The sequence below is a fragment of the Scomber scombrus genome, chromosome 16, assembly GCF_963691925.1.
Source record: "Scomber scombrus chromosome 16, fScoSco1.1, whole genome shotgun sequence".
Lineage (NCBI taxonomy): Eukaryota > Metazoa > Chordata > Actinopteri > Scombriformes > Scombridae > Scomber > Scomber scombrus.
The window spans coordinates 28,102,482-28,129,183 of NC_084985.1; the positions used below are offsets into that span (position 1 = coordinate 28,102,482).

Consider the following 26,702-nt stretch of genomic DNA (forward strand, 5'->3'; position numbering starts at 1 on the left):
ACGATGCACAAAATCTCACAAAATTGTTTTTGTAGAAATTATTATTATAAGTATTACATTTTTATTGTTATTATTATAATAATTCATTATTTGTATTCATTTTATGAACACGTGTATGAAGCATTCAGGATGCACTCTGCACCTATGTTTCGAACTAGTAAGCATTGCGATCAGTATCATAACTAGGCCTGGGCGTGGCATGTCCTCTCTATAGCACCCCTTAATTACTTTCAGCATTATCGAGGTGGTAGGGCTGCTCGGCCAATGTAGACAGATGTAACATCTCCAGATTGTTAGATCAAAGTGAGGTCATTGACAGGCATTGTGCTTAACATGATCAAATTTGGTAGGTGACATGTAAAGACCTTTGCGATGCTAAATGGCAAATGCTTTTTAGTTTTCATGGAGCGTCCTTGATGTGGCATGTGGGTCAATTTTGCGCATAATGTTTTTTTTGGGCATTAAAGTTGTTATGTCTCAATATTGTCATATCTGCCCCAAAGTTCTCATGCCTGAGCACATCTACATGTCAACACGGAGAGAAAGTCATAGTGCTGACAGTAACTTTCCTGTTATGTTTTAATCCATTCAACATGGAAGTTTTCCATATTGGAAATCTACAGCAGGTGTGGAGGCCAAAAAGCAATAACAGAAACTTATAGCCAGAAATGTTACAGAGCCTGTGTCTGAAAAGCATTCTGGTATATCCATATCAGCCAACAACAGACATTTCTCAAAGCCTAACTCTGTCATCACGGCCCCAGGTTTTATGTTTCTCTTCCAGCCCCAGGTTCTGCATGTTAATGTACTGATCCTGGAAAAAAAAATGGTTGCAAAATAGCAGCCCTGCCATCAATGCAGCTTTATTACTGAGATTGTCACAGCCTTTTTTTTTGGTATTTAAAGACAGCGTTGTTATGTGTCTGTCTAGATGTCTGTTCCTATCATTGAGCTTCCACTGGCCGCTGCTGTCCTGCAGTTTGTCAGTGTTTGGCACATGTTATCTCCATTTTCCACACTCACATTAAATAGTTTTTTCGAATCCAGTGAGCAACATTCCTGAAATTCAAACTCAGACTGTTTGTCCTCTGTGGAGTTACAGGAATACTCATGTTATAATGGCAAAGGCATGCTGAATCTGACACACGCTGTTAATTGCAATTAAATCCCTAAATGGCAGGGCATAGTTGCTGTTAGTTAACACCCTTGTCAGCTGGCATTTTGAACACACCCACTCATATGAACTCATGATGTGACTAAGGAGGCTGTCTTTGGGAGAAGACCTGTTGAATATTTTCACCTCTCAGAGCAGAGTGGCATGGCTCTGGTTTCTCGGCTACACCCACTGGGCTGGTATTTAAACCAGTTTCTCCTCCCAGGCTTCATCAGTCTGCTGCAGGGAAAACAACAAGAGTGAGCCTCCTACCACAGGAACCAGAAACTACTAAGTGGACTGCAGCTCAACGAGAAACATGTCTGTGGAAACTTCAGTCACATTCTGTCTTCTTCTGCTTATGATCTCATCGGTAAGTTTTATTTTGAACAAATGTTCTGTAATAATAAAGTCATGTTAGGTTTGTGATATTGTGCTGCTTTGGAAATATACAACTGAATGTGCATTTTAGTCAGCATGTGAGATATTATACCAGGGTGTAGTAACACATCAGAAAGAGCTGCTAAATATGTTCAGTCACAGTCTAACTTGCAGCTAATACTCAAAAATATTCTCCCTCACTATTTCCCATCTGCTGCTGTCATGTTTTCCTCCAAACTTGCTCCCTGTCTGCTGCTGTCTGACTACAGTGGGACGAAAACAAAACATGGAAAATGTTCATTGGTCCATGTGATCACAGTGTGGTGTCGCCATCTTGTGGCATTCTGCGGAGTCACTAAACCAGAACAAAACAATAACAGTGTGATTGGTGAAGGCATCAATATCTGTGCTATAACCAAGTACCTGCTCCCCATGCAGAGTGTATTCTAATGTAATGTCTCACATTGTATGGTGCACATACATTGATATATTCAAACTTATTTCACTTTATATACTGCATTGTAAATGTTACACTTGCCATCACTAAGTGTTTTGCATTACAGCAGCCATGAAGGTTGTATTTCTGCAGCTCTTGTGATTTTTATATGTTTTCCTGATTGAGTTCTGGTGCACAGCCAAGCCAAAATCACTGTGGGGGCACAAGGGCAGAACTGCCTTTGCTCCTTAGCCTCAAGTCCCCAAATTACAGATGTACTCACATGACTGCATGGAGTCATGGAGTGCACCCAACAATGATGCTGGTCAGAGGTGAAACAGACTTGAATCTTTGAAGTAGGCAGAGAGGCCAGTGAAACACTGACATCTTTCCCTAACTGCTAACCAGTAGGTTTAGAAGTGGTGAAAACTGTGAGGGGGTGCTCTATAAATTGCAGTTCAGAACATGTTCATATGGGTAGTTTTAACGGTTAGTGAACGTCCACGATTATGGTTGTTTTTTTAATATTTTTTGGAGGTTAGCATTTTTTAGTGCTAAGATGACAGGGAACATATGAGGAAAAGGTGGGGCAGAGGCACTGTGGTCATGTAGCATGTGTCTTAGCCTGCAAAAAAAAAAACTGCATTAGTTGATTATTTGGCCACTTGGGGGCAGCACAATAACCTGTGAACACAATGCTGACATGTTATGCCTCATCAAGTTATGATAACAGAGAGCTGCTTATTTACATGTCCAGTAGACAGAACAACATTTGCACTCCTTTGAGGTTGTGTTTTGCATTACTGTGTGTGTCTGCTGTCTGGGGCTGGGGCTGGGGAGAGAGTGTACAGTAGTTTCATTGGAGCTTTTTCACTGAAAACAGCTGCCTGCCACTACTGGAAACCAGTTTGATGAGAGCAGTGAGACTGAACTCAACAGTGAAGATGTGAAACCAAAATGATGATTCTAAAAATGTCAGTAGAGCAGAGTACTGCTGAGTAACACACAGTCATTTGATCCATTGTTAATGTAAATATATTTATTAGTGCAGCTTCAAGGTTAGAAATATATTGTGGTTGTGGTTAAAATCTGATATCGTAGCACAGAATGTGTAGAGGAAGAGCATCTTTGCATTGGCTTAGCATGTTACTAAATGCTTATAGTCGCTGTCTCATTCATCAGCTGCTTGGCTACTAACTGACTAGTAACATCCAATAATATTTACACAGGTGTACCCTGACAGTCTGTCGATTAGCTCATGTTATCACGGATTGCTGCAATAGTTCCTACAACCACCCCAAACTCCTCCTTATGTGCTTTATTTTTGATATTGATGTTTTAACTAACATCATGTATGTTGATTAAGGAGGGTGTGTTGTCCCTGCAGAACTACCTCAAAGACCACAACCTTTTCCATCAGGTTGTGCAACCCCTATGCCCATTTGCTCTAAATGCTCAGTGCCTATGCTAAGTGTGTCTGAACTCAGATAAAGTGAGAGAAAGACTGTGAATCTTAGCAGATGGGATGCAAACCATACTAAGAGACTTCTAAGAGATAGGGAAGCCCAATAACAGCATCTCACTACTTTCACCATTGCTTTTCACGAACAGCATTTATTACAGCCCATGTGGTTATTCACTAGAACGTTTTTACTACAGAGGAAGCAAAGGTCGATACAATCATTTGAACAAATGATTGGTGCTGTTGATTTTCTGCTGAGGACAGTCTGGTACATGGTGTCATAGCAGCATCTGGTGTGTTATTATGTATACTTTCTCTGTTGTCTTCTCCTGGGTTTTATATATGAATGTGTGATGTGTGTTTGTTGCAGACAGTGGCTCAGGACTGCTCCCAGCCCTGTGCCTGCCCTGCAAACTCCCCACCCTGCCCGGTTGGGACCAGCCTGGTCCTGGATGGCTGTGGCTGCTGTAAGGTGTGTGCTAGGCAGCTGGGGGAGCCCTGCTCCCTGCTGGAGCCTTGCGATCACCACAAGGAGCTCTACTGTGACTACGCACTGCTGAGTGACACTGAGACTGGCATTTGCATAGGTAACACATCCTCCTTAAAACATACAGTACTGCTGTGCCAGTTTAGATACAAAAGTAACATCTTTATTCATCTTTATACTGGTGAAACATTTACAATCAGAATGTAATTTCTCATGATACTAATGTTATTTATATGATCCACTGTTCTTGTGGTCTAGATTATATGAAACTGCAGAACACAGGAATGACAGGTGTACTGTTCAAAACCTGGAAACACAAACTGAACAGGGAGATTAATGGAGTTCCCCTTTAAAAGTTCTCAGAGGGGTGATCTTGATAGAAAAATATCTCCAAACTGAAACTTTACTGTATGTTCATGCTGAATATTATGCATTAAATGAGGGGTAAGACATAAATACAATAAATACAACATTTTAATTCTTCAGTGATGGTATGTCCCTGCTACCAAACTCAAGCTACTTATGGGTTTGTTTTCTTCTGTATGATCACAGCAAAGACCTTGAAGCTTGAAATGTTGCCTTTACATTGTTAATTATAAAGAAATATGTACCATCTCTCCTTATTTGTATGCTACTTTTATACTGCACCTGTAACCAAGCTCTCTTCTTTTTTTTCTCATATTTCTAATATTCACTTTTCTATTTTTAGCACACATTTGATCTTTTATCTGTTCTGATAGTAAAAGAAAATAGGTTAATTAAACATGAACCGTGTCAGTAATACTCTACAGTGTGGTATGTGAAATATGCTTTTTGAATCTTTGGACTGTAGTATTGTTGTTATGTAGCGCAGCCCAGTACCTGCAGGAACAATGTCCATAATGTCCAGTGGAAATGTTCAGTGTAGTGTGTAAGAAAGGATGCAGTGAGTCTGACTCTCTATAACTACTGCATATACTCAGATGTCACTTAAAGTCATTGTCAGTTGGAGATGAATTACTACTGACCTAAATGTAAAAGCCATGCACACATACACTTCCTCTTCATTATGTACACCTCTGCAATCTAATGCAATCCAATACAACAACTCTGCTGTAAATTCAGTTTCATTCATTTCAGTTTTTGCCAAGATTGTCGAAGGTGATAATTCTACTTGATGTTTTTAAGCAGTGATTTTAAAAACATTGTCATTAACATAATTTGGGGTTGTGCAGAATTGTCCACTATTGACTTAATTGTCTTGATTTATTTTATTTGATCAAATAATTAAATGATTTACTTAGAAAGAAGATGAAAAGATAAACAGCCAATTGTGTTTAAACCTTCTGTATACTTATACTGTACTTTTACTCTTCAGATAGGAGTTTGTTGTATATTTTCTCATTAACAAACTGTGACGGTGTTTTATGCTGGCTTTGTGTCTACAGCTCAGGAGGGTCAGACGTGTGACCTGGGTGGGGTGATCTACCGCAGTGGAGAGTCCTTTCAGCCCAGCTGTAAGCACCACTGCGTGTGTATGAACGGAGAGATCGGCTGTGTGCCCACATGTGCCAGCGACGTCTGGCTGCCCACCCCTGACTGCCCGTACCCACGCCGCATCCACATCCCTGGGAAATGCTGTGAGGAGTGGGTGTGTGACGAGACACCACAGGACCACCACTACCAGTCAGTGATGGCCGGTCAGTATCATCTCTGTCACATCAACATCTTCTTTGATTCTACTTAGGTGTTGTATTTCTTCAGATGAAGTCATCACCATTAGAGTGTCAGCCTTTACTGTTGAACAGTTTGATTGCATTTTAATCATTTGTGCCCTTAATTCATTATTTCAATTTGTTGTTCTCCCAATACATGATACCTTCCTTCATACTTTATTCCCTTTTGGTGAGGTCATCTTGGCACTTTGTGTCAGGAATCACTGAACCTGTCTGATACAGAAATGATTTGTTTTTGTTGGATATGTTGAAGATTCAGTTTACGGATGTGAAAAAGTGATGAAATATATAACTACTACAATATTTGACTGTTTCCAAGCTTTACTTTATAAATCAGAGTAGAGCTACAACAATTAGTCATTTAGTTTTTTTTTTCCCCAGGCTGAAACACAAAACGTTTGATGGCAAGAAGTGTTTTCCTTAGTTGATTCTCTGTCAGTTTTGGTCAGACACTTGACGACATCACCTAGGAAACTGTGACGGGCATTATTTGGTGTTTCACAAATCAAACAATTAATTAACTAATAATCTGTAATGAAATAACTGTTGCAGCCCTAAATCGGAGGTGTTTGCAACAAGACTGATTATTCATTTTACCAGTTATTACAGTTAGCAAGTTTTCAAGTTTTTTCAGATCAAATTTATTTGGTCATATCAAATCAGAACAGAAAACATTCAGCTTGTGTCTACAATTGTTCACAAATAAACCTTCTGTATTCAGTTCTGTTGAGATAAGAGCTGAAATGATTAGCCATATAATCAATAAGTTAATTATCTGAAAATGATGTGCCAGTTCATGTAATGTGAAGATCTTCTGCTTGGGTGTTGGACTGTTAGTTGAATAAAACAAGATATTTGATGATGTTGCCTTGGGCTTATAATGGATCATTTCATAATTCTTGATCCTAAATGATTAACTAATGAAACAAGAAAACAATTGTCAGATTAATGGATGAATCAAAGAATGAGTGACAATAATCGTTAGTTGTAGCCCCACTTCAGATATCCCAAAAACACAGATCAACCCCCATCTGAGTCTGCCCCCAAGTCAGAGTCATTCTATATTTCTCTCATTTCTTTTGGAAATCTAGATGTTTTAACGTGGATGTTAATATTTCTCTATTATTACCCTCCACTTCTTACAGGAGCTTCTCAGATTCACCCCTTGCCTTCTTCAAATCCGGTCTTCAGACAAGTGTCCTCTCATGAGCCGGTAGCAGAGAGTCCCAGAGATAACTGCATAGTCCAGACTACAGAGTGGAGCGAGTGCTCAGCCACCTGCGGCATGGCCGTCTCATCCCGCATCACCAACGACAACCAGCGCTGTCAGCTGGAGAGGCAAACCAGAATCTGCATGGTCCGACCCTGCAACAGCCAGCAGGACAAAGACATCAAGGTCAGTGGAAATACACTGAAATACAAGGCCCTGAACCCCCCACCTGCTCTAAAGCAGCTGCTCAGTGGACCCCTGTGTTCTAGTGATACTGTTCTGATGTAAACACACACTGGGTTCACATTCCCTGTGGAAGTTTGGGTTAGATTTAGAAATGAAGTTCTGCACCAAACAAATCTATATTCAGGTTTTGTTGAGCAGAATAATTTACAAGTCAAACTTCAACATGAACAAGCATGCATCATTACACATACTGCATGCTAACAGAGGAAGAACTTATCATGCTACAGTTCCTTCCTCAGGCAGCCGTTACTCTCAGGCTGCCTCTCACATAAATGATTCAAGAATTAAGGGATGTTTATCATCCGATGCACACCACAGGATGTGTTCTGAAATGCAAAGCAAGAAGCATCATGAGACAACAAAAACATCACGTCATCAAGCTAGTTTTTAATCCAGACGGTTTGGGTCTTGTTCCTGACTCTTTGTGTGATGGTTTTGAGGCAGTAGAAGTAGCAGATCCTTTCTTCGTATGCTTGTAACTGATTTGGGTAAAAATCCACAGTCCTCTTTCTGTGTTAAAATATTTAAAAGTTGATCTGAACCTAGTCTCTATGTTTCAACGTTACAGTGTTTTTAGTGTCAAAGTCTTTTTGTTACTATACTTCCACCACAGCTCAATAGGGAAACACTAAGAGGGAATGTGATGCTAAAAAGACTGTAAATGTGTCAGATATCACTTGATATGACTAACTCACACTGATGAAGCTCAATAGAAGCTGATCATCTACTTTTAAATGACTGTGTGGACACACTGTGGATTTTGTCTTCCATCACTTTACATTGAAAGCACATGTGAAGGAGATCTTTTAATAGTCAGTATGAACAGGAGGAATGATTACAGAGAAGAAAACATTTTTACTGTTCTCCAGACTGCTGGTTTAGGACACATTTGAAAATCTTGATTTGGTGCTATATGAATAAAATTGAATTGAATTGAATAGATAATGTATTTAACTGTTAACTAGTGTTTTTGCCATGCTATGTTTCTGGGGCAGCAATGTCAGTAACTTGGTAACCACCACTTTGTTCCAAATTAGAATGTCTCGACAAATATTGTATGCATTGACATGGAATTTTTGGATGAATCCTAATGACTTCAGTGCTCTAGTGATTATTCATCTAGCACCACCACGTAGTTGACTTTTTTATTTTTGAATGAAAAATGAAGACAACAGATTGATTGACATCCAGGTCCCCAGAAGATAAAGCCTATTGATTTAGCATTCAGTGTCAGAGTCAAAAAACAAACACAGATTTCCAGGGAATTAATAATAAGCGTCAGAATAATGAGTGTATATGCATTACTGTACATCCCTCAGCACATATATGATGCTGACATCATCTCTGTCACACAGAAGGGCAAGAAATGTGTCCGGACACCAAAGGCCCAGCGGGGGATGCGCTTCGAGCTGTCGGGCTGCTCCAGCACCAGGCTATACAAACCTAAGTTCTGTGGCGTCTGCACCGACAACCGCTGCTGCACACCTCACACCACCAGCACTGCGGAAGTGGAGTTCCGCTGTCCAGAGGGAGACGTCTTCACGAAGAAGATGATGTTCATCAAGACATGCTCCTGCCATTACGACTGCCCACGAGATAATGACATCTTCCTAGCATCCAACACGCGGAGGATGATTGGTGACTATGACAACGACATGTGACGCGAAGGTCAAATACACAAATCAGGACCATCTGAGGACCTTTTGCATTGACTGCACCATTCCCACAACTCTACCCTCAACCCTGACCACTGCACGCCTAACCTTTGATCTAACCTAGCCTTTAAGTACGATGAATGTTCTTGCTGCATATTTGGTTTAGAAGAAGTTGAAAAGATGAGTAGTTATCAAGCCAGACTTCATGTTGCTATGAGATGTGAAACAATGCTCACACAATAGTCAAATCCAGAAAATCTGAAAGAACTCATCAGCAGCTGTCTGTTTCTTCTGCGCCTGGCTAAACCAATCAAGTTTAGACACTAAAAGAGGTGATTCCTTTCTTATGTTTAGTTGATGTTAAAATGTAGCTGTAAGTCCCTATCATTTCTGACCAGTCCACCATTGATGGTACACAGATGCATTCTGGTGGACAGACGCACTGACGAAGAAATGAAAGGACACATATCAGATCTTATAATGCATATATTGATTAACTGATTGATTGATTGATTGATTGATTGATTGATTGATTGATTGATTGATTGATTGATTGATTGATTGATTGATTGATTGATATAGAGTTTATTTTTCTGAATCAAAAGATAAACTCACCCTAGTACCTAATGTTTGGTGTTAGTAAACCAGACTAAAAGACAGCCCCATGGTTTAGGTCAATAGTATTGTAGCTAAAGAGGCAATAATAATCACAGCTCAAAGGTCCACTTTCTAGCCTTCTGTAATGTAATAGCAGGTGGTTGAACAGTATATGAGGTGAGTTCAACTCTCAGGCCATGTGACCCAACTGAGCTAACTTCAGTTGTTGAAGAGGGTCATGTGGTTGAAACCTCTCAAAAGATAGTGAGTGGACATTTGAGCTTAGATTATGTTACGCATAGTATTTTTGAAGATCAAGAATGAATTTCCATGCTCAGAGATTAGCATGTAAGACCAGAATACATTGTAGCCATGTTGAGACTCAGGCATAGTATTCAACATATTGAGCGTGTTGCTGCTTTAGATATTTAAAAACATTAGACTTACTTTCCTGACTTTCTGTCTTGACTCTCTTTAGGTTGGTAACTCCAGAGATAATGGCCTTCAAACTGTTTTCATCAAAATGTTTCAATTCTTGTGTTGACAAATGGTACTTCTGATTTTGTTTAAGTTTGTAGTAAGGAGTCATGGATTCAATTTGAATGTATATTTAATATGTAAATGGTTGTTATGTGTTGGTCAGAACCTTTGTATCAGTAAATATGACAGAGGTGAAAGAAAGTGGACCTACACAATGATGATATTATGAGCATTATTTGTTCTCTTGACTTTAAAAAAAATACTATTGGATAAAGGTCTAAAAGATAATTAGGATGACCCCAACAGAAGAGTCATAAAGTAATGTCACCTACATAGGTATATCTGTCTGAAGTCAGACAGCTACAGGGATGCTGTCTAAAACATTGAGGTACAAGTTGAAACAATTTGCAATGAAATATTTAACTAAGAGATTAGAAAATGTAATATTTCTGAAAATAATGACAACACACTAATCTTTGGGATGTGTTTTTAACATGATATTCTTTTATTCTTTTATTTGGACATTAATATGCCTCTTCAGACTATGGAGGCGAATTCTTGACCACTGATCAGTCCTTCAGTGTCCATCATATTTATCCATCCTGACAGTATGGTCTAGAGACCAGCAGATTAAAGAAAAACATGTATCATGACTACGAAATTGCTGTTTCTTCAATTATTTACTGTTTATTTAAAAAGAAAAGACGAACGGACGAATTTGGCATCGACAAATTAACGTTGTGTAAATACTGTAAGACTGTGTACAGTTTTGTACTATAATTTATGCAACTTGTTTAACACAGTATTGTAGTTGTATAACTGTATCATGTTGTTTTGTTTTTTTCACTGTAACCACCTGACTAAGATACTAGTGAGTTCTTGTCTGTTGCACTTTTGCCTCTTTTCCAATAAACAAAGTATATTTTTATAGATACACTTGATGTGCGTCTTGTTCCTGTGGCTGAAAATAGAAAGTGTGGAGTTGGCTGTGCTTGTTCTTGTCAGTTATCCAGCTCCAAAAACAGCAGCTGTGAATTTCAGATGAAACAGCACAGCAGCAGACTCAAGTGTTATGTAAGAAGTAGAGCTGCAGGCAGTGATACAAAGGCCAGGCTCCTGTTTGGATGTTCAGACATGCAAGAAGAAAAAGCTCATTCAGTTTGAGGGGTTGGATTTCATGTTTCTAAAGAAAACTATTCAGATTTTATACAGAATTTTAAACAACAAAAGTGGTACATTTGCATGACCAAAGTACAATATCCACACAGGCAGTTACTGCAATACTGCAGTTACTGCATTATTACATAATCTACTGGTGAACACTGAAATCACAGAATAAAACAACCGCCACATGTCAATGTGCTGGAACCTTTTGAGTGAATGAAACAAACAGGGGGAGGCTGAGTGTACAAGAATGGCTGTTCAGTGTCAAAACAGATAGGTGGTGGCGTGACCAGTCATTTTGCAAGATCATAATCTATTCTCATTAACACATTTCATACAGAGCGGGAGATTTTGAACAGAGAAGTTTAAAATCAGAGCTCTGGCGTTTCATTCTCCATCTTGTGGTTCTGGTCTTGAAGAAAGACTCTGTGTCTGGGACTCTAGTTTTAAAATATGAATTCTCTCAGTTTATATCATGTTTATATCAGTTTTCATTATAAATAGATGTGACAGTTACTTTCTTTAATAATGCATTGATTGTTCAGTGTATATGATGTCAGAAAATAGTGAAAAATGTTAATCATCATTACAAGAAACCAAAGTAAATGTAGTCATATGATGTCTGACCAACAGTCAAAACACAATGATGTTGAGTTTACTATCATGGACAACTGCACACTAAAAATCACACATTTTATCCAGTTTGGTTTAATCTAACACCACCACAACATTGGCTTACCAACACTCCTCCACACAGATCATTTGTTTACCAGATCTGAACCACAAGCACACCATGGTACTGCTGTGTGTCAATCAAAAACAAACCCAAATAAACCAGATTTGGACCACATCTGGACCACAGTTCATTTTTATTCTGGCCCTGTTTTGGCCCACATTCCGTATCCTCATCCAGACCACATAACAACATGGAATGATGGCATTTGGGCACTCTGCTCCTGTTTGCCAGATTTGGGCCACAAGCAAACCATAGCAGCGTTGTGTGTCAACCAAAAACAACACAAATAAATCAGATCTGGCCCACATCTGGACTACAGTTCATTTTAATTCTGGTCTTGATCTGGCCCACATTCCATATCCTTATCCGGCCCATATATCGCATGGAATGATGGCATTTAGGCCTCTGTTTGCCAGATCTGAGCCACAAGCAAACCATAGCAATGCCATGTGTCAACCAAAAACAACCAAAGAAAAAACAGATCTGGTCCACATCTGGATTGCAGTTCATTCTTATTCTGGCCCTGATCCGGCCCACATTCCATATCCTCATTCAGCCCACGTAACCTCATGGAATGATGGTATTTGGGGCAGTCTGCTCCTGTTTGCCAGATTTGGGCCACAAGCAAACCATAGCATTACTGCATGTTAACCAAAATTACCAAATAAACCATATCTGGCCCACATCTGGGCTACAGTTCATTTTTATTCTGGCCAAGACCTGGCTTACATTCCATATCTTCATCTGGCCCAACTTTGTACTATACTCGACAAGTTTGAGCCTTAACACTTCTCACTTACTTCACTCACACAATATAAAACATTGTAAGTCAACTGACTGTAGCATATGCAAGCTCTGGCTATGCACCTCTGTGTTTGTGCTGTACAGCACATGTATAAAAAAACAAGATTGCCATCAAGATGCATGTTAAAATAAAAACAAATAAAATAAAATAAAAACTAAAATGAACACAGATAGTTCAAGATCTTTTGGTTGACGGTTTTCTCATTGGCTTAGAGTCAAAGATTACCAGGGTCACACCACATTTAGTACACCTCTGTGTAGTAGCTTACACATGCTGAATGACTTGTGACTGATAGTTGCTTTTTTAGTTGCATATAAGAACAGGTTGTTTTTTTCCATTTTTAGTAATAGTTGTTTTTAAACACCCTGGCAGATCAATGTCTGAGCAGGCTGTATGGATCTGCAACTGACATGGTACAAGACATAATCCACTGCCCATACTGCATTTTGGAAGAAGGAAAGTCAATGACTTGTGTCCTTTTCCAACTAATCCCTTTAAGTGCTTTGCCAAGGCTAATTTGAGTAAATCTTTTCATGAATTTCTGCTTATTTGACAGTGACAGTATATAAAGACAGAGAAGGCTAGGGGGCAGAGAGGGGATGACATGCAGTAAGGACCTGGCCTAGATTCAAACCCAGGTTGCTAAGGACTTACCCTTGATACGTGGAAGTCAATGAAACACTGGGGTCATTATTTTCATTTTAAAAAAATTCCTTGAGATGTGCCAATGCTCAAGTGTGGGACATAGTAGGCTCATACCCTCATCAGCCAGTGCTGACTGTGCTGTACAATTGCCAAAAGTGGTCCAAATTATTATTTTTTGGGAACAAGCAAAAGACCATCCCAGATGTCCTGTTCAACCATCAGGATAATTCTGACTACTGTAGACTTTCCCAGCCTGAAGCTTTGCAGATTACAAGATGTTCAGCTGGAGCCTCATGGAAAGTTGTTGTCTGCCTGTTTAAAATGGGTGCAATCCTCTCAAGGAGCGTGTCAAACGTTTGCCTATCCTGAAGTGCTCCCTGAATAGCTCTTCATCCGGTGTGAGCTCTTGAATGAGCTGATGGAACTTGCTATGCTCCTTACGAGCAGCCTTTATGGGATGTGTAGTCTCCCTCTCCCTTCTCTGGTAGATCAAATATGGCGCAAGCAACTTTTTTTCTTAATAGACCCCAGTGGTAGACCTACTATTTACTAGCTAGTCACTCAGCTCAATGTTTCCGGTATGGGTCAGACCTGAGGCATAATTTCCTGTTTCAGAGCAGTATGTGGGGAACATTTTGGAGAACAGAGACGTCATGTGACCACACTTTAACTCTTTGTCGAGCCAACCCCAACTGTCCTGCAGTAACACCAGCAGTTTCCACCATTACAGCACACTTGACAGGCACACCTACACAACTGTTACCTATTTCCTCATCAGTCCAATAATATTTATACTAGCCCATTTCCCCTCATTCCCTGCCAGGTTGAAGTGTGCCAGTAAAAGCGGTCCAAACCGTTTCCCCTGCCTGCTTTTTCAACCCTTTACTCATCTGCCTGTGCTCTTATTGGACAAGTCTGCTTGTTAGTGACTTTTACTTGCCTTCTACCTCAAGTAAACTTTTGTCCATTTTTGTCCAACTGCTTGTCTGTGAGTCGTGCTTTGGAGTCCGAAGTGTGATGATGGCGAGACTGTGGGTTTACCAGAGGAGTGTTTTTTTCCCCTCCTGTGCTGGAAATGGCTTCACTATTCTCAGAGTGCATTCATGGGGAGGAGCTGGTGCAGGCTGTTGTGTGCGTGTGTGTGTGTTTGTGTGTGTGTGTGTGTGTGTGAAGGGTGGATGTTGTTGATGGACATCGGTTCTGCTGCAGTACTGCTCCCCTCAGCTGCAATAGTGTACAGACTGGCAGGTAGCCAGATCATTTTAGGAATATGCCTGTGTGTGTTTGACTGGAGCTAAATAGCCAGCCTGATGAGTGTGTGGAGCCATCACATACACCTTATTATTTCTGTTTTCCCATACCTTTGTGTGTGTGTGTGTGTGTGTGTGTGTGTGTGTGTGTGTGTGTGTGTGTGTGCGTGTGTGTGTGTGTGTGTTTGTGTGTGTGCGTGTGTGTGTGTGCGTGTGTGTGTACAGCATGAGAACAACTTCTACGAACTATATTCTGTTCATAATTTGAAGGCTGCATCGCTACTTCCGGTATAACTGTGGCAACTTGGCGAATCATTTCCTCAGCCCCAGGCGGCCACTCCTCCGCGGCTCCGCGGTGCTCGACAGAGCGGTGAGGAGAGGTAAGCTACTGGTGATGATGGAGTGATTATTAGCAGGGATCCAACCAGCTGAGGCGGATGGAAAAGATCAACATCAGTCTGCGGAGAAGAAGAGCAGAGCAACTGTCAAGCTCTCAGGTGCAGTTACCTCTCCAGCTGCTGAACATTATGTGCTGCTGTCTCATATTCTACTGTATCATACTGTTAGTTTCATGTGTAACTGCCGCAGTAGTTTCAAGCTTGGATGTATTATTAGATTCTTTAAGGGGAGCCAGTAAAACGTTTTCCAGATTCTTGTGAGCTATTTAGATCAGCCGATTGTCACCACTGTGTGTTTTTGGACTGTTGACAAACAGTAAAAAAAAAAATAGTGTAGAGATGTAGAGAATACATAATCCAGTAATCTGTCACTGTGTTACTAATGCAGAAGGATTTAGCCCTGAAATATCTCGCCTAACTTCATTGAAACATCTATTAAAAAATGTAGTTGAGAGGGCACATTATGACATATTTTGGAATCCTTATCATAATGAGTCACCTGGTCATTCTGATAAAACTGGCCTACACTTATAGCATTATTGTGTTAATGAAATAGAACAATATAAAATAAATGCCTCAACTTTAAGAATTGCAGGTGACTCTAAATAATGTGTTATTATGATAAGGCTTGCTGTAGATGTTGGGTGTATGTGCAGCTCAACTGTGGCTCCAGTAGTAGATTAATGCCTGAAGTCATTCTCTGAGCAGACAGCACAATGTAAGGGTGCTGTTGTGGCCTGTCACCCGCACAGCCTCCCTGTTCTGTCTGTGTGTGTGTGTGTGTGTGTGTGTGTGTGTGTGTGTGTGTGTGTGTGTGTGTGTGTGTGTGTGTGTGTCCATGATCCCATAGCACATCACTGTCTGCATAGAGACAGAGCCCAGGCTTCCCACTGTTTGTGCAAACGTAAGCACTGCAGACATCAGAACGGGAATCCTGTGAGTCACACTGAGCAGAAATATTATTTCTTACTGGTGATTATGATGAAAACCCAGTGCCTGCTTAAGTTAAATTACTGCTACACAGTTACTAACAATACAGTAGAATAATCTGAATAAGCCGTGTCCCACTTCAGAGGCTGGATCCTTCACTATGAATGTTTCTTCTTCAAGGAGCTGAAAGCTAGATTCAAACGTATGTTGTTAAGTCTGATTAACCTTTGTGTTGTCCTCCCGGGTCAAATTGACCCCATCTGTTTTGACTGTTCCTTCTTTCCTCCCTCCCTTCCTTCCGTCTGTCCTTCCTCCCTCCCTCCTTCTCTCTTTCTTTCCTTCCTCTCTTTTTCTTTTCTTCCTTCCTTCTATCTTTCCTTCCTTCTTTCCTCCCTTCCTCCTTCTCTCTTTCTTTCCTCCCCATTACCTTCCTTCTTTTATCTGTCCTTCTTTCCTTCCTTCCTCCCTTCCTCTTTTTCTTTCTCCCTCCCTCCTACCTACCTTCCATTCTTCCCTTCCTTCTTCCTTCCTCCCTCCCTCCTTTCCTTCCTCCCTTCCTCCCTTCCTCCCTCCTTTCCTTCCTTCATCCTCCCTTCCTTCCTTGACTCGAGGACAACAGGAGGGTTAAATCACCCTCTGCTCCCTCCTTGCTATGTTGAGTTTTGGCATCGAACACAGCAGTTGTACTTAAAACATCCATACCAGGACAGTGTAGAGGAAGTGGCTTCGGTTCAGTTACAAATGAACCTAGACCACTGCTTCATTTTGGTGATGCTTGAATTATGTTCAAATATGTACTAAGGTGAAATTACAAGTTTACCAACTCATCCACTGATTAGGATCAGGTTTGAAAATACCCTAAACCTGCTCCTCCTCCTCCTGAAGAGGGCAGGTGTGGCCTCCCACAGACTCAGAACCCATTGAGGTACTCCTTGTCAGCTTATCATGTAGAATAAAATACAACAGAATATATTTAAATGTCAACACTAAGATGACAATGACAACATGATAATACAAAGGTTACACATACTTTAGGTTACTATAGATATTATATATGACTATTAAACACAAACACAAGGCCAGCTGAACATTGTACTGCCTGAAGTATAAAAACGTGAAGAGGGAACTTTGTGTCTTCTGCTAAAGGGATGAAGACTCAACTCAAAATGAAGAGTGTGAGCTGGACCTGATACCATTGATACCTGATAAGATGCTTTTCATAGATCATTTGTGACACACATAATTCTAGATATTGACAAGCTTACGACAAAGATGTTGACCTTAAATAAAGGGTTGGGAAGATTAACATTAAGATACAGATTACTAGTTACTCTATTTAAAATGTAATAAGTAATGTAACTATTTCAATGACTTAATCAAAGTAATGTAACTTATTACATTTGATGACTTTTCTCTTTTTCTAACCAATGTAACCGTTAGGGTAAGTGTTCCCATTAAGCACCAAAGAGACCCAACATTTATCTCTCATTTAAAATGTATTCATTAGTTCATGTAGATTTTGGAATATAAAATAAAGATATTGTATTAAAAAGTAAAAAGTCTTTCATGAGCTTAATTGGTACTGTGACACCATTTAAGCCCATGTGTGCTCCACATAAGCCCCCATCATGATTTATGTTTTTTGTGTTATTTTTTTTAATGCAGATCCAAATAGCCAACAGTGTCTCGCTGTAGCTCTTAGCTGCAAGCCTATTGGTTCCTATACTGAAGACATGAATCTTTATACACAAATATATAATTCCATGTTTATCGATGCAGCTCTTTTCTTTGCAGGCCTCCTTTGCTCTGCTTCTTTTTGATATTTGTTGACCTGACTTTAGTGATGCATTCCATTTGTTTCTGAGAGATGGAGGGAGGAAGGCAGAGAGATGTTGCTGCTAATATGCACTATTTATGATATACCTTACACTAAGGGCCTGATTTACTAAAGGTCTGCATGTGTAGAAACGTGTGCAAACTTGACATCACCCGCAAAAAATGTGCAAGCTGATCTACTAACACAGCACATTGAGGTTTGCGTCTTTCAACTGTGTAAGATAGTACGCGCTGTCCATTTAGTAGTTTACCATAATGAATGTAATATTAGTAGTTTACCATAATGAATGTAATATGAGACGTTTTAACCCCAGTGTGCAAAATACAGGGAGGAGAAAATGTTAATATGTTATTTAACACACGCATTGTGATTTACCAAACCTGAAGGTATTATTTCTGACGCTAACTGCGTCTATAAATAATACCTTTGAAGGACAGGTATTAACCTGCTGCTCACAGATGACATCTGTTACTATGGAGACGAGGAGATGGAGACACAATGACAGAATACACACAGGACAGAGTTTTTCCACCTGTGTTAATATTTTTGGAATATTTGTGGTTTTACTAACAGCATTGACTTCATCACTAATACTCTCTATATGTGGGTTTTTCTGGTAATATTAGTTTTTGTTATAACTCAATATATTTGTTAACTTTTCCACTAGAACCTGATCACATTTCATTTTGTTCTTGCAGCTTTCTGCTCGTCCAAACTCTCCATAAAGACACAAAATACTGCTGTCTCCACCCTGTTGCACCTGTTTTCATTTACACAGTTATTCTTATTATTCTTAGTAGATCACCTGCAAAACGCACGCAAACGAAACGCGCAATCTATTGCACTGTGCACGCAATTTAGTACCTACTATTCAGGGTCTTAGTAAATCAGGCCCTTGGTGTAGATTGATGATATATCAAATATCATCACATAAATGTGGGGTAGCACCAAAGGGTGGGCATGGGTGGGGCTTCTTGGGCTCCAGCACTGAATGTTTCCTCAAAAGCTCTGAATTTTTCAGGTTCTTAAAATAACTTCAATTTGATATTATTTGTTATTTCCTCTCAGACTCTTTGACTGTTGAAAGTTCTGTTTCTGGGGAAATATTGCCCTCTGTAGGTCCATCCTAACATTGTCATGGGGGGGGGGGGCTGTAGTGTGTGTCATGATTCATTCAGCTGTGTCATCTCTGTGAGCAAGCTTGCTAGCTAGCCACCTAACTAGCTTATGGATGAACCAAGAGGAAAAATAAGAGGAAAGAACAGAAGAGAGGAACCAGGGCAAGAAGAGGAGAGATTATGAGGGGACTGAGGAAGAGAAAAGCAGAAAAAAAGGGAGAGGAGAAAAATGTGTGATGAGGATTCAGGAGGACAGGAGTGGAAGTGAAGGTCTGGAGTTGAGGAGAGAGGAGGAGAGAAAAGGAGGAGGAGTAAAAAGAGATTGCAAGGAAAATATAAAAAAAATGTAACCTCCTTTGTAATCATCAACATTTTCATCAGTAACTGTCATTTAATGACACATTGTCTCTCAGTAACTGGAACAGACAACAGTTACATTTTGTAATTAATGATGTAATGTTGTTACATGTGACTAGTTACTCCCCAACACTGGCTATAGATATAGCTATAGATAGTATATCATTAAACAGTTACACCCACAGATGTTGGTTAAACAACTGTAAACCATATGCAGACCTTCCATGTCTGAAACACTGAATGAACATTTCAGCAGTGATGGAGACAGACCAGTGGACATGCAGTGGTACTTCCTAGTCAGAAGCTTAAAGAAAAAAACCACAGATACACAGAACAATCATATTATCAATCTATTAACTCTGTTGTAAATATGTGACTGCTGCACTCAGAATCAACTGAAGGCTTGAACTGTGTTTAACATTCTTAAATTGATATGAGGTGATATGTGTAGGGAATGTGAAGAAAGTCTCTCAGTGTTTATTATGAGAAGTGTTCAAACATCAGTGATATCTCAGCAGATATTTTCCATCAGGTGTCACTACTGTGTATGATTCAGTGCTCATTTAGCCAGGAGGAGAAGATATGTTACTCATTCTGTCAACAGACACGCTGTACTGCACTTCCATAAAGTTGGGAGACTCATGAGAAACATTATGGTCAAAACTGATATCCTTTAACTTGTAGTCACTAGTATGGGTTGTAGGGATCACACCATTTGTATGTACGGCATTTAGATTCAATTTGGCTGTCAGAAATAATTCATTATCAGAAATAATGAATAATAATATTGAATAATAGGATTTAATTTACATGAAATCACCTAGGGGCACCAACCTGAAGGAATGGGGAAATCATAGCACTGATTCACTTTCATAAAATAGTATCGGTGTGGAACTCTGATTAATAATTAACTTGATAGCTATAACCAAAATGACCCTATCCATACTTAGTAAAGGTTGAACATGATTTCACAGACAGCATTGTATTGAAAAAGTATGTATTTAAAAAAGATTAAAGGAAAAACACAATATAACTAATGAGGCTATAACCAGGTACGTGTGTGTGTGTGTGTGTGTGTGTGTGTGTGTGTGTGTGTGTGTGTGTGTGTGTGTGTGTGTGTGTGTGTGTGTGTGTCTGCAAAACAAAGTGGTTGACTGGGTTTAAAATGGCGACAGAGGCTGCCTGGCTAAGAACAAAGGAAAACTACAAAAGTGGCTTAATCAAAGATGACAAAGAAAAACTAGGACAGCACTCTGAACAGACTTTTTAAAGCCATGTGGACATTTTCGGGCAATACGCCCTTCTTCAGCGTGTGTGCTGGCAATTTCACAATCAATAGAAACAGGTAAGGTTAATTATGGATGTCCATAACTGGCACAATAGGTCTATCATAGCAGGGGAAGCCACAGTCATATGATGTAGGTTACTAATATAAAACAAATAACAGGAAAGTTCCTTTGAGAGTTGAATCAAAATGTTTGCAGACTGAAAATAACAAAGTGCTGATTATAAACCTGCTAACCTTTATTTCTGTCTTTGCTTCTGGTTTACTTTTTCAAACTCCTGGACCCATGACTGCTGATGTCCTCTGAAACCCTGCATCTGGTATAATGGTGAGTAATTATATTTAAACTCTCCAGGAAAGAATAAGTAAGAAAGAACAAACACAAGGCTGATATTAATCTTAGAAAACTGAGGAAAGGGGCCAAATGTCACACCCTCTGTCTTTCTTTGTTTCTTGCTACTTAGATAAAGGCAAAAGAAAGAAAGAAAAGAAAACATTCATTTGTTAAAGAAAAATGTCATTTCAGAATAGTAATAGCTTTTTGATTTGGTTGTATTCTCAGAATTCAGAATTTCATAGATCAATATTAGATTTTAAAGTCATTTTCATATGCCACTAGTCAAAGAAAACAGATTAAAAGTCTTTTTTTTTTTTTTTTTTTTTTACAAATGAGAGCCATACAAATACCATAAACACATTTCTTTTACCTGGATTGAAAAATCCAGGTACAGTATACAAAAATAAGAAATGAAATGCATTCTTTCTTTTTTTTTTTACATTTTTGTGCAGCTGATACACATTTTTATATACACAAATGTACAGAATTTTAAAAAACAGCATTCAAACATTTAGTATTCTTCATATTTATAAAAATGTTGGACCTGGACCATAAAATAGTGATTGTGAATGTCTGTCACCATAAATAAATAGAATACATTCTCCCACAGCTTCATTAAGGATGAATCACACATGTATTAATGACTGATGGGGAATTTATGAATGTAAATTGGTGTATAGACTAATTATGAGTCAGAATATGAACAGTATATAAGGGTTAAACTACATGAACATTTTTGTGGAGTAAGACCTCATATCACACGGTATATCACCATCAGTGACTAAGATTATTATACAACAGTCCGTATACATTTCTCTTTTCAATGGAATAAAAAAAGATTTTATTACTCATTTTTTATCTGCAATAATACTATACATATAACATTCTTTATACTGAACTTCACTGAACACTACATACAGTTACTGCACTCATCTACTCTTTCTGCTAACAATCTCACAATGCAATGTGTATACATGTAGTATAATATATATTCTATCTACATGTGTGATAGACATGTAGTGATACATATAATACATTAGTGATGTGACTCCACACCTTCGGGTGAACCTTCAGTCAAAAAAAGAGTATGTCAAAATTGCCTTGAAGTCCACCTCCACTCAAGTTTTTCTTGTTTCTTGTTGTTCCTACAATTGGGTGTCTATATGTACATGCAGAGCTCGACACTGGGAGGTTGTTTTATCATTCATCTGCTGCAAGTGGAAAGTTTCTCTTTGTTCATTGAACATCTGATTCTAAGCCTATGAGCCTGATTTGCGATGTCACAATTATTTTGGAAGCAAATTATTGTCCAATATTCAAACCTGAAGCCTGCAGTGCACATACACCCAGCTGTAATAAGCTGTGCCCGCTGTCATCAGACATTGACACTGATTCACGTGGTTCAGAAGAAAGGATGTCTCATTTGTATTCATTGTAAAGTTTGAGTGCACCCCTGTGGATGTTTGAGTACTGACTGATTGCAGAGGCAGCTCCTCCTCTGAGGTGGGTGACACTGCTGTCTATTGAGAAGCAGCAGCCTGAGGTAACAGCCCTGCAATAAATCCTAATGTTCTGACGTTTATTTCACTCACTATTACCGGCTGCTATGTAGTTTGTGGTGTAGAGTTGCTGTTGTGGAACCTTTGGGACAGAGATATATTGTCATAATAGTATTTCACTGGTTAATCAATCTAGTTGATATAATTAGTTCTTACCTTTTTGAAAAAGTTTGTACTGTGGGACAGAATTATTTAAAGAGCACGTCTGTGTTTTCAGCAGGGTCTCTGTAGCTTGATTTTCATACCTTAATGACACTGATTAAAACCATGTCTGTGTGGAAGGAGAAAAACACATTTTTTTCAGAGTCAAATTCAACCCCCTTTTTTAATTTGAGAGCTATACAAACACCCTATACACATTTCTTATAGCCAGACTTTTCCTAATGTGACCCACAGTATACAGAAATGGAAATAAAATTCATCATGTTCACCTGGACAATAAAATAGTTTCCAAACATTTATTAATGACTGATGGGGAATTTATAATGTGAATTGGTGTAGAGACTAATTCTAACTGTAAAAAAAGTGAAACGTAGTAGCATAGTTTAGTAAATGGGCAGCAGTGTGTAAAGTCGTGATTTGAAGAGTAACTCTGGTATGCTCATGTAATGCTGGACTGGCAGTTTCATGGCAGCTGTAATGACAGAAGTAACTGTAACTGTCTTTTCCATATAGAAGTCCATATAATTAATAACACTGTTGCTGTTTGTCTTTGTCCCTGTGATATTGACACATAATATTAAGATGATTTGTATTTTACTAACAAGACCATGCCATTTGTACAGTATACAGAATAGTTTATTTGATTAAATGGAAGAAATGAAAGGGGTCGAGTGCAAGGGGATGAAAGGTCGTGATGTGTTGTGATGTGTCTCGAAGGTTGAAAAAACCCAAGGCATGAGACTCAGGGTGGGAGTGAGTCTCAATCAGCTTTGGCTTCATCATCTGCCAAGTTTAGCTTTAAATGATGAGGTGAGAGCAGGCTTCTTATGTAGTTGTGGTAAGCTTGAGTTGACCATCGGCTGATAATTTTATTAGTGTGGTCTGAGATTCCTTGTCTGGATGCTTTGGATGGGTTTGAAAGGACATAGAGAGAGAGAGAGGCCGAGCTTGTCAGTTCTTGCCTACGTGAAGGGCTTGGATGCAACAGATGAGGAAATCTGATGTCAAGGGTAAGTGTTTGTCACACACAGTTGTAAATTGAAATCCAGTCTCTCCATTTAACCCATCCTAAGTATTTGGAGCAGCAGGCAGCCACTGTGCAGCGCCCAGCGACCAACTCCAGTTCTACGTCAGTGCCTTGGTCAAGGGCACAGTGTGGACAGCTCAGGTGGCTGATTTGAGACAAACCGCCCAACACCACAGTAACTCTTGAATCCAAAGAAAGGTGCTGCAGCTGGATGTCGTCATACTGGGTGATGTGGTTGTCATGGAAAAAATGAATGACATTCCAGGAGGAAAGGGAATTATGCTGCTGTTTCAGCTCCATTTTACAGGCATCATCCAGCACAATATGAGCAAGGAAAAGGTGATGAGAGGAGAACGAATACCCCTGTAGGATGATGCAACTGTTGCAATTTGGGTGTCTGAGGTCGAGGGGGTAGATTTCGGAAGAATTGGATGATGGTCAGGTATGGAGGGATGAATGAGGACCAAGGGGGGTGAGATGAAGAATTGAGGGATGGGACATATGGGGGTCAAGGGGTGAAAAGCCAGTGGGAATTCAGGTGTCAGAGCAGTGAAAGAAGCTGGAACATGGGAGTTTCCAATGGCAAGAGGGCAGGTCGAAAGATGGAGATATTTGGGAAGAGTTGGATGAGGATTGGGTATGGACGGATGAAAAGGGGTCAAGGGGTGGGATAAATGTGGGTATAGGAGAGAGATAAAAGGGGAAGGGGTTGAGAGTGAGGGGATGAAACGAGGTCTGCGTGGTAACCATGTGTCAACCATGTAGAAGAAAAAGGACAAAGTGGTGGTCTGGATGGTTCTTTGGAGCTAAGTTCAGGGCACCTTCAGTAATTGGGGTTTTGGGATATGGCATTGTCATAAATAGTGCATAAACCATGAAGTTATTACAAGCTATTGTGCTGCCCCTTCTGTATACGTCCTAGGGAAATGGACTGTAAGCAGATGGCAGAATGTTGGCTGGTGGAGTTAACCCATGAAAACATGGATGAGGTGAGTATGGGGAATGGGGAGGTGGAGCATTAATTACACGTGGTGGCTAGGTTGGAAGTTGCTCTGCATAGATTGCATGCCAAAGAAGAGCGGACTGCGAACATACAGCAGTAAAGCTCTGAATCGAGTACATTGAAACTGTTGAAGACAAAGATCAAAGAGAACATAGTAGGTGTTAAAACCAGTGCCATTGAACTGCAAGGTGCTGGCATTGATAGAGTTTGCTGTGAGGGCGGGCGCTAAAAAGATGGAGCTGAGGGAGCTATATTAGCTGTGGCTGGAGGAAGTGAAGATCACGGGATGCTGGAATGGAAGGATGCGTGTGTGGAAGTACAAAGTACAGCCTGCGGACACAGGAAAGAAAAAAATGAAGAAAATGCTTGAGACAAACCAAACAGAGAGGGAGGCATGTGAGGAAATATAAACTGGCCTTCAGTGAGGTTTGAAGAAGTCTGAGGTTCTGTTATAGTGGAAAGCATGATGACATCATCTATGTGAGGGCATGCTGGAGGTTGTGCAACCATCTAATTGGAGAGGTTAATCATGCAAGGAGGAGCCATGTCCGAGACCTTTAAGTTGGCTATAGTGTATGTCTGTGGAGCATGTGGAGCGTAGGGGTCCTGGCCGATTGGACGTAGCTTTCCTTTGAGGAGTGGCAATGATACAGACCTATGTGTGGATGTGGTGGTGAAGGAGGTATCTCGGTACTGCTTGACTGAGTGCTATGGCTGGTATTTTGCCATGGAATGTGGTGCAGATGAGAGGCGTAATGGCTAAACTGAAGGCTAAACTGAAGGGTGAAGTTTTCTCCACTCTGTCCTCATTTATGGCCTTTTTCAATTGGCACTGTTGGCCACACCAAGTCAAACCATGCTGCTTTGATTTGCATTAACATTACTAGTTTAAACAAAAACCATATGTGGACCATCGCCAAAGTTGGGGCAAAGTGCACCTGACCCGCCTCCAAGTGGGTTGCAGTGGCATGAGATTGGCTTCGTCATTATTCAGGTTTGGGTATAAAGTGTTAAAGAGGATGCTGCTTTTGCACACCTTCAAGTAGCCGTTTAATGAAGATGCAAATCCCTGCTGTGCTAAAGTGATGAGCTGATTCAAACCTAATCAAGCCAAGCTAGCACATGTGTATGGAAAAGGGCTATTAGTGTGTTCACTTGAGTTTAATGGTGGTCCACAGAGTGCAATCTGTCAGTAAGTCCAGCAGGCTGCAGCAGAGAGCAGAGCGGCAGAAATGGATGAACAGGTGGTCTTTGACTCAGGATGGATTATCATCATCAAATGTCTGCATGCTGATCCAATATTGGCATGGAGAGAGGAGAGCAGAGTATTTACTCACATCCTGCCTTCAGGCAGATGTAGAATCAAACACACTCATCACAGATGTTGTACTGTCTTTGTTTGTGGAGTTCAGGCCTGTTGAGAAATCACACTGCTAAGTTTACATCTAAATTAGAATGAAGCTTCTCAGACTGTAGATATGAATATTATTCAGTTAGTGTTGTTCTTTACCCAGTGTGAATACACACATTTAGACTTTTATTTTGTGAATGTTAAAGGTCTTATTTAACAGCCAACATGTGTAAGCTTTTAGCCAAAGAATGGACTTACAATAACATTTGCAGTGGCATATTGCTGATGATGTAATGCATTGCAGAAAGCAAAAGGTGGTGCAACTAGTGACATGTCAGGAATATTCTGCTTTTTATGTTTTCCATACACATGTGTGCACACAGACAGGGGAGTGTTTTGAGAAAAAAACTGAAAAGATAGCTTCTATTTGGCATTGCAATGTAAAATGAGTAGTTTGTTTTTTTCTGATATTTATTGGCTGGTATTTGACCTTCAATGGTGAATGAATATAAGTTGTCTGCAGCTCTTTATCTAACACCTCACTATTACTGTTTCTTATTAATCTATACCTGTAATACCATTTGTGAAAACACCAATACTATTGACGAGAAACACAAAACCAAATACCTGTTGATACATAATATATCCAAACCAACAACTATCTATCTATCTATCTATCTATCTATCTATCTATCTATCTATCTATCTATCTATCTATCTATCTATCTATCTATCTATCTATCTATCTATCTATCTATCTATCTATCTATCTATATTAGCATTGTAAAGCATTGTATTATGTATGTGTGTGTATATATATATATATATATATATATATATACACTGGGCTGTATGTTTTGCTCTAAAATGCCTTGATAGTCTTGTGATTTCATTGTGCCCTGCACAGATTCAAGGC

General features: G+C 39.7%; 1 protein-coding gene across 1 annotated transcript; it reads left to right on the forward strand.

The window, feature by feature from the left end:
- Positions 1-1,437: 1,437 nt before the first annotated feature.
- On the forward strand, positions 1,438-8,751 carry ccn2b (cellular communication network factor 2b). Its single transcript, XM_062435946.1, has 5 exons — positions 1,438-1,526; positions 3,803-4,019; positions 5,347-5,598; positions 6,783-7,030; positions 8,446-8,751. Exons 1-5 carry the CDS (start codon positions 1,473-1,475, stop codon positions 8,749-8,751), a joined length of 1,077 nt encoding a protein of 358 aa, XP_062291930.1. The 5' UTR covers positions 1,438-1,472.
- The last annotated feature ends 17,951 nt before the right edge of the window (positions 8,752-26,702 follow it).

Bases quoted from the DNA above. Each gene is read 5' to 3' on its own strand.
- ccn2b (XM_062435946.1), top strand. From the start codon at position 1,473: ATGTCTGTGGAAACTTCAGTCACATTCTGTCTTCTTCTGCTTATGATC. The intron at 5,599-6,782 runs GTCAGTATCATC...TTCTTACAGGAG, and splicing joins CTACCAGTCAGTGATGGCCG to CTTCTCAGATTCACCCCTTG. The intron at 7,031-8,445 runs GTCAGTGGAAAT...TCTGTCACACAG, and splicing joins AGCAGGACAAAGACATCAAG to AAGGGCAAGAAATGTGTCCG.